We start from the raw sequence: 10,000 nt of genomic DNA, 5'->3' as shown, positions 1-10,000 counted from the left end.
GAGAACTACAAGAACTACAACTCCCAGCGTCATCGTCACCACCTCCACTGCTACTACTACTACAAATCTTCTCACGACGACGACGACAGCTCAGCCGATCGCGACGACAACAGCTCTGGTTACTCCTGGCACCGCGACAGCCTCTCCCGTACCGACTGCGAGTAGAACTACAACTCCCACAATACCCACGAGTACTTCGAGTACAAAACCTGCTACCACCGCTGCAAGTACGACTGCTTCTACGCCTCTGCGTACAACAACTGGACTGGAAACTACAAATGAAATGGAAACTACAACTGGACTGGGGACTACAACTGGACTAGGGACTACAACTGTACTGGGGACTACAACTGTACTGGGAACTACAACTCCCATAATACCTACGACTTCTTCTTCAAGTACAAAACCTGCTCCGACCGCTGCGAGTACGACTACTTCTACGCCTCTGCTTACTACAACTGAACGTGGAACTACAACTGCACTGGGAACTACAACTGGATTGGAAACTACAACTGGACTGGGAACTACAACTCCCATAATACCTATGACTACTTCTTCGAGGACAGAACCTACTGCTGCTTCTAGTACTGTTTCTTCTACTACTGTTTCGAGTACAACACCTGCGACTATGAGTACTTCTACCCTGGTTACTTCAGCCTCTCCTACAGCGGAACCAAGAACAACAACAACAACAACAACAACGGTTACCGTGACGACGGCGTCCACCCACCCGCCAACGACGACGGTGGACAACCGGATCGATAAGGACGTGACGCAGAGACAGAGAGGAGACGTACACAGTGAGGACAACACACTGATACACACACACACACACACACACACACACACACACACACATATACATACACACACACACACACACACACACATACACACATATACATACACACACACACACACACACACACACACACACACATTGATACACTGATACACACACACAGACACACAGACACACACACTGATACACACAGACACACACACAGACAGAGACAGACACGCACAGACACACACACAGACACAGACACACACACACACACACACACACACACACACACACACAACACACACACACACACACACACACACACACACACAAATAGTTGCAGATTATTTTTTATCATTTGATTTATGGTTGCAGCTCTAATGTGTGTGTGTGTGTGTGTGTGTGTGTTGTGTGTGTGTGTGTGTGTGTGTGTGTGTGTGTGTGTGTGTGTGTGTGTGTGTGTGTGTGTGTGTGTGTGTGTGTGTGTGTGTGTGTGTGTGTGTGTGTGTGTGTGTGTGTGTGTGTGTGTGTCTGTGTGTGTGTGTGTGTGTGTGTGTGTGTGTGTCTGTGTGTGTGTGTCTCTGTGTGTGTGTGTGTGTGTGTGTGTGTGTGTGTGTGTGTGTGTGTGTGTGTCTGTCTGTCTGTGTCTGTCTCTCTGTGTGTGATTGTGTGTGTGTCTCTGTGTGTGTGTGTGTGTCTTTCTGTGTGTGTGTGTGTGTGTGTGTGTGTGTGTGTGTGTGTGTGTGTGTGTGTGTGTGTGTGTGTGTGTGTGTGTGTGTGTGTGTGTGTTGTAGTCCCTCGACAGCCCAGTCCCAACCAGGTGTGGGAGTTTGACATCGAGCTGGGGAACACGGCCGAGGAAGCCCGAGACGATCCCGGTGAGTGTACAAATAAATAAGAATTCAATACGTTACATCTCTGTTATTTAGTCTTATTTAGGAAAGTCTGGTGCCTAGTAACCATGACAACCCAATGAAATACTCTCATGTAATCATATAATTTCATTACTATATAATAATTGTATTATATAGTGCCGTGGATCAGTAAAAACAGTTCAATGGGTGAAGTGGTTCAGTGAGGCTTAATCATGTCTATCTTACTACATGTTTATACTTCCATTATAAACACTGACCTCATCATAAGCAAGTAAACAATAACAAACATAAATAGATTCTGGGTTAGGGTTGGGGGGACCCCATATGCACTGAACTGAGAAAGGAAGTCACATGACTTAGTGTTCTGGGATGAATACAGTTTAATCCTCGGGTCTGATTATCTGTGTGTGTGTGTGTGTGTGTGTGTGTGTGTGTGTGTGTGTGTGTGTGTGTGTGTGTGTGTGTGTGTGTGTGTGTGTGTGTGTGTATCAGAGGCTGGTGTACTTCTCTGTACCTTTGACCGTGGCCTGTGTGACTGGATGTCCGACGGAGAAGGAGATCTTCACTGGGAAACAGCTCACAGACCCACAGGTAACAGACCTACAGGTAACAGACCTACAGGTCACAGACCCACAGGTAACAGACCTACAGGTAACAGACCTACAGCTCACAGACCCACAGGTAACAGACCCACAGGTAACAGACCTACAGGTAACAGACCTACAGGTAACAGACCCACAGGTAACAGACCCACAGCTCACAGACCCACAGGTAACAGACCCACAGGTAACAGACCCACAGCTCACAGACCCACAGCTCACAGACCCACAGGTAACAGACCCACAGGTAACAGACACACAGGTAACAGACCCACAGCTCACAGACCTACAGGTAACAGACCCACAGCTCACAGACCTACAGGTAACAGACCTACAGGTAACAGACCTACAGGTAACAGACCCACAGGTAACAGACCCACAGCTCACAGACCCACAGGTAACAGACCCACAGGTAACAGACCCACAGCTCACAGACCCACAGCTCACAGACCCACAGGTAACAGACCCACAGGTAACAGACCTACAGGTAACAGACACACAGCTCACAGACCCACAGGTAACAGACCCACAGGTAACAGACACACAGGTAACAGACCCACAGGTAACAGACCTACAGGTAACAGACCCACAGGTAACAGACCCACAGGTAACAGACCCACAGGTAACAGACCTACAGGTAACAGACCCACAGGTAACAGACCCACAGCTCACAGACCCACAGGTAACAGACCCACAGGTAACTTTTTGTGATTTTTTCGACATACTACACTATGAATTTTCTTTGACTTTTTTTGGATATACAATAATATGACTTTTTGTGATTTTTTTTCGACATACTATATTTTGACTTTATGTGATTGTTTTCAACATACCATACTATGACTTTTTTATGATTTTTTTCGACATACTACACTATGACTTTTTTGTGATTTTTTTTGACATACTATACTATGACTTTTTTGTTATTTTTTTTGACATACTATACTATGACTTTTTGTGATTTTTTTCAACATACTATACTATGACTTTTTTGTGATTTTTTCGACATACTACACTATGACTTTTTGTGTTTATTTCGACATACTACACTATGACTTTTTGTGATTTTTTCGACATACTACACTATGACTTTATGTGATTTTTTTCAACATACTATACTATGACTTTTTTTATGATTTTTTTCGACATACTATACTATGACTTTTTTGTGATTTTTTCGACATACTATACTTTGACTTTTTTGTGATTTTTTTTGACATACTATACTATGACTTTTTTGTGATTTTTTCGACATACTATACTATGACTTTTTCTGACTTTTTTCGACATACTATACTATGACTTTTTTGTGATTTTTTCGACATACTATACTATGACTTTTTCTGACTTTTTTCGACATATTATACTATGACTTTTTGTGATTTCTTCGACATACTACACTATGACTTTCTGTGTTTATTTCGACATACTATACTATGACTTTTTGTGACTTTTTCGACATACTACACTATGACTTTTTGTGATTTTTTTCGACATACTACACTATGACTTTTTTGTGATTTTTTCGACATACTATACTATGACTTTTTGTGACTTTTTAGACATACTACACTATGACTTTTTTGTGATTTTTTCGACATACTACACTATGACTTTTTGTGACTTTTTAGACATACTACACTATGACTTTTTGTGATTTTTTCGACATACTATACTATGACTTTTTGTGACTTTTTAGACATACTACACTATGACTTTTTGTGATTTTTTCGACATACTATACTTTGACTTTTTTGTTATTTTTTTTGACATATATACTATGACTTTTTTGTGATTTTTTCGACATACTATACTACGACTTTTTCCGACTTTTTTCGACATACTATACTATGACTTTTTTGTGACTTTTTCAACTTACTACACTATGACTTTTTGTGTTTATTTCGACATACTATAACTTTTTGTGACTTTTTCGACATACTACACTATGACTTTTTGTGATTTCTTTCAGCATACTACACAATGACTTTTTTGTGATTTTTTCGACATACTACACTATGAATTTTTTGTGATTTTTTCGACATACTATACTTTGACTTTTTTGTTATTTTTTTTGACATACTGTACTATGACTTTTTTGTGATTTTTCGACATACTATACTACGACTTTTTCCGACTTTTTTCGACATACAATACTATGACTTTTTGTGATTTTTTTCGACATACTATACTATGACTTTTACCGACTTTTTTCGACATACTATACTATGACTTTTACCGACTTTTTTCGACATACTATACTATGACTTTTTTGTGACTTTTTCGACATACTACACTATGACTTTTTGTGTTTATTTCGACATACTATACTATGACTTTTTGTGACTTTTTCGACATACTACACTATGACTTTTTGTGATTTCTTTGGACATACTATACTATGACTTTTTTGTGATTTTTTCGACATACTACACTATCACTTTTTTGTGATTTTTTCGACATACTACACTAGGACTTTTTGTGATTTCTTTCGACATACTATACTATGACTTTTTTGTGATTTTTTCGACATACTACACTATCACTTTTTTGTGATTTTTTTGACATACTACTATGACTTTTTTGTGATTTTTTTCAATATACTGTACTTTGACTTTTTTGTAATTTTTTTGGACATACTACACTATGACTTTTTGTGATTTTTTGGACATACTACACTATGACTTTTTGTGATTTTTTGGACATACTATACTATGACTTTTCTTTGACTTTTTTTGGATATACATAATATGACTTTTTGTGATTTTTTGGACATACTATACTATGACTTTTTTATGATTTTTTTCGACATACTACACTATGACTTTTTTGGACATACTATACTATGACTTTTTTATGATTTTTTTGGACATACTACACTATGACTTTTTTGGACATACTATACTATGACTTTTTTATGATTTTTTTGGACATACTACACTATGACTTTTTTGGACATACTATACTATGACTTTTTTGGACATACTATACTATGACTTTTTCATGATTTTTTTGGACATACTACACTATGACTTTTTTGGACATACTACACTATGACGTTTTTGGACAAACCATACTATGACTTTTTGTGATTTTTTTTGGCATACTATACTATGACTTTTTTGTGATTTTTTCGACATACTATACTATGACTTTTTGTGATTTTTTTGACATACTACACTATGACTTTCTGTGTTTATTTCGACATACTATACTATGACTTTTTGTGACTTTTTCGACATACTACACTATGACTTTTTGTGATTTTTTTCGACATACTATACTATGACTTTTTGTGACTTTTTAGACATACTACACTATGACTTTTTTGTGATTTTTTCGACATACTACACTATGACTTTTTGTGACTTTTTAGACATACTACACTATGACTTTTTGTGATTTTTTCGACATACTATACTATGACTTTTTGTGACTTTTTAGACATACTACACTATGACTTTTTGTGATTTTTTCGACATACTATACTTTGACTTTTTTGTTATTTTTTTTGACATACTATACTATGACTTTTTTGTGATTTTTCGACATACTATACTACGACTTTTTCCGACTTTTTTTTACTATGACTTTTTGTCGACATACTATACTATGACTTTTTGTGATTTTTTTTTTCGACATACTATACTATGACTTTTACCGACTTTTTTCGACATACTATACTATGACTTTTTTGTGACTTTTTCGACATACTACACTATGACTTTTTGTGTTTATTTCGACATACTATACTATGACTTTTTGTGACTTTTTCGACATACTACACTATGACTTTTTGTGTTTATTTCGACATACTATACTATGACTTTTTGTGACTTTTTCGACATACTACACTATCACTTTTTTGTGATTTTTTCGACATACTACACTAGGACTTTTTTGTGATTTCTTTCGACATACTATACTATGACTTTTTTGTGATTTTTTCGACATACTACACTATCACTTTTTTGTGATTTTTTTGACATACTACTATGACTTTTTTGTGATTTTTTTCAATATACTGTACTTTGACTTTTTTGTAATTTTTTTGGACATACTACACTATGACTTTTTGTGATTTTTTGGACATACTACACTATGACTTTTTGTGATTTTTTGGACATACTATACTATGACTTTTCTTTGACTTTTTTTGGATATACATAATATGACTTTTTGTGATTTTTTGGACATACTATACTATGACTTTTTTATGATTTTTTTGGACATACTACACTATGACTTTTTTGGACATACTATACTATGACTTTTTTATGATTTTTTTGGACATACTACACTATGACTTTTTGTGATTTTTTGGACATACTACACTATGACTTTTTTGATTTTTTTTTGGACATACTACACTATGACTTTTTGGACATACTATACTATGACTTTTTGGACATACTATACTATGACTTTTTCATGATTTTTTTGGACATACTACACTATGACTTTTTTGGACATACTACACTATGACGTTTTTGGACAAACCATACTATGACTTTTTGTGATTTTTTTTGGCATACTATACTATGACTTTTTTGTGATTTTTTCGACATACTATACTATGACTTTTTGTGATTTTTTTGACATACTACACTATGACTTTCTGTGTTTATTTCGACATACTATACTATGACTTTTTGTGACTTTTTTCGACATACTACACTATGACTTTTTGTGATTTTTTTTCGACATACTACACTATGACTTTTTTGTGATTTTTTCGACATACTATACTATGACTTTTTGTGACTTTTTAGACATACTACACTATGACTTTTTTGTGATTTTTTCGACATACTACACTATGACTTTTTGTGACTTTTTAGACATACTACACTATGACTTTTTGTGATTTTTTCGACATACTATACTATGACTTTTTGTGACTTTTTAGACATACTACACTATGACTTTTTGTGATTTTTTCGACATACTATACTTTGACTTTTTTGTTATTTTTTTTGACATACTATACTATGACTTTTTTGTGATTTTTCGACATACTATACTACGACTTTTTCCGACTTTTTTCGACATACAATACTATGACTTTTTGTGATTTTTTTCGACATACTATACTATGACTTTTACCGACTTTTTTCGACATACTATACTATGACTTTTACCGACTTTTTTCGACATACTATACTATGACTTTTTTGTGACTTTTTCGACATACTACTACACTTTTATGACATACTATTTTGTGTTTTTTTCGACATACTATACTATGACTTTTTGTGACTTTTTCGACATACTACACTATGACTTTTTGTGATTTCTTTGGACATACTATACTATGACTTTTTTGTGATTTTTTCGACATACTACACTAGGACTTTTTGTGATTTCTTTCGACATACTATACTATGACTTTTTTGTGATTTTTTCGACATACTACACTATCACTTTTTTGTGATTTTTTTGACATACTACTATGACTTTTTTGTGATTTTTTTCAATATACTGTACTTTGACTTTTTTGTAATTTTTTTGGACATACTACACTATGACTTTTTGTGATTTTTTGGACATACTACACTATGACTTTTTGTGATTTTTTGGACATACTATACTATGACTTTTCTTTGACTTTTTTTGGATATACATAATATGACTTTTTGTGATTTTTTGGACATACTATACTATGACTTTTTATGATTTTTTTTGGACATACTACACTATGACTTTTTTTGGACATACTATACTATGACTTTTTATGATTTTTTTTTTGGACATACTACACTATGACTTTTTTTGGACATACTATACTATGACTTTTTATGATTTTTTTGGACATACTACACTATGACTTTTTTTGGACATACTATACTATGACTTTTTTTTTTTTGGACATACTATACTATGACTTTTTTTCATGATTTTTTTTTGGACATACTACACTATGACTTTTTGGACATACTACACTATGACGTTTTTGGACAAACCATACTATGACTTTTTGTGATTTTTTTTTTTTGGCATACTATACTATGACTTTTTGTGATTTTTTCGACATACTATACTATGACTTTTTGTGATTTTTTTTTTTGACATACTACACTATGACTTTTTTTGGACATACTATACTATGACTTTTTTTTATGATTTTTTTGGACATACTACACTATGACTTTTTTTTTTGGACATACTATACTATGACTTTTTATGATTTTTTTTTGGACATACTACACTATGACTATACTATTTTTGGACATACTATACTATGACTTTTTTGGACAAACCATACTATGACTTTTTTACACTATGATTTTTTGGACATACTATACTATTTTGTTTTTTTTGTGATTTTTTGACATACTATACTATGACTTTTTGTGATTTTTTTTGACATACTATACTATGACTTTTTGTGTTTTTTTTGACATACTATACTATGACTTTTTGTGTTTTTTTCGACATACTACACTATGACTTTTTGTGTTTTTTTTCGACATACTACACTATGACTTTTTGTGATTTTTTCGACATACTATACTATGACTTTTTGTGATTTTTTTTAGACATACTACACTTTTTTTGTGATTTTTAGACATACTACACTATGACTTTTTGTGATTTTTTTTAGACATACTACACTATGACTTTTGTGATTTTTTTAGACATACTATACTATGACTTTTTGTGATTTTTTTAGACATACTACACTATGACTTTTTGTGATTTTTTTCGACATACTATACTTTGACTTTTTTGTTATTTTTTTTGACATACTATACTATGACTTTTTGTGATTTTTCGACATACTATACTATACTTTTTTTTTGATTTTTTTCGACATACTATACTATGACTTTTTTGTGATTTTTTTCGACATACTATACTATGACTTTTTGTGATTTTTTTCGACATACTATACTATGACTTTTTTGTGATTTTTTTCGACATACTATACTATGACTTTTTGTGACTTTTTTCGACATACTATACTATGACTTTTTGTGTTTTTTTCGACATACTATACTATGACTTTTTGTGTTTTTTTCGACACATACTATACTATGACTTTTTGTGATTTTTTTGGACATACTATACTATGACTTTTTTTGTGATTTTTTACAAGACTTTTTGTGATTTTTTCGACATACTACACTATCACTTTTTTGTGATTTTTTCGACATACTACACTATGACTTTTTGTGTTTATTTCGACATACTATACTATGACTTTTTTGTGATTTTTTCGACATACTACACTATCACTTTTTTGTGATTTTTTTGACATACTACTATGACTTTTTTGTGATTTTTTTCAATATACTGTACTTTGACTTTTTTGTAATTTTTTTGGACATACTACACTATGACTTTTTGTGATTTTTTTTTTGGACATACTACACTATGACTTTTTGATTTTTTACTATACTATGACTTTTCTTGACTTTTTTTGGATATACATAATATGACTTTTTGTGATTTTTTGGACATACTATACTATGACTTTTTTATGATTTTTTTCGACATACTACACTATGACTTTTTTGGACATACTATACTATGACTTTTTTATGATTTTTTGGACATACTACACTATGACTTTTTTGGACATACTATACTATGACTTTTTATGATTTTTTTTGGACATACTACACTATGACTTTTTTGGACATACTATACTATGACTTTTTTGGACATACTATACTATGACTTTTTCATGATTTTTTTGGACATACTACACTATGACTTTTTTGGACATACTACAC

At 33.2% G+C, this 10,000-nt stretch overlaps 2 protein-coding genes across 3 annotated transcripts in view; one reads left to right on the top strand and one right to left on the bottom strand.

Annotated features, from left to right (window-relative positions):
* LOC114546119 (high affinity immunoglobulin gamma Fc receptor I-like) overlaps nt 1-10,000 on the bottom strand; it is a 136,842-nt gene that overhangs the window by 115,789 nt on the left and 11,053 nt on the right. The window lies entirely within an intron of this gene.
* Nucleotides 1-10,000, top strand: part of LOC114574042 (nephronectin) — a 23,195-nt gene that overhangs the window by 9,183 nt on the left and 4,012 nt on the right. For both annotated transcript variants that reach the window (XM_028606331.1, XM_028606330.1), the window contains 3 exons: nt 1-800; nt 1,582-1,665; nt 2,155-2,253. The exon at nt 1-800 is cut by the window's left edge and continues 34 nt beyond it. In XM_028606331.1, the coding sequence (XP_028462132.1) occupies nt 1-800; nt 1,582-1,665; nt 2,155-2,253 (983 nt within the window). The remainder of the gene's footprint in view (nt 801-1,581; nt 1,666-2,154; nt 2,254-10,000) is intronic.

This window comes from Perca flavescens, chromosome 19, assembly GCF_004354835.1.
Source record: "Perca flavescens isolate YP-PL-M2 chromosome 19, PFLA_1.0, whole genome shotgun sequence".
NCBI classification, from domain to species: Eukaryota; Metazoa; Chordata; class Actinopteri; order Perciformes; family Percidae; genus Perca; species Perca flavescens.
The sequence above is the reverse complement of the archived record's forward strand: the minus strand, read 5'-3'. Positions and strand labels throughout refer to the sequence as shown.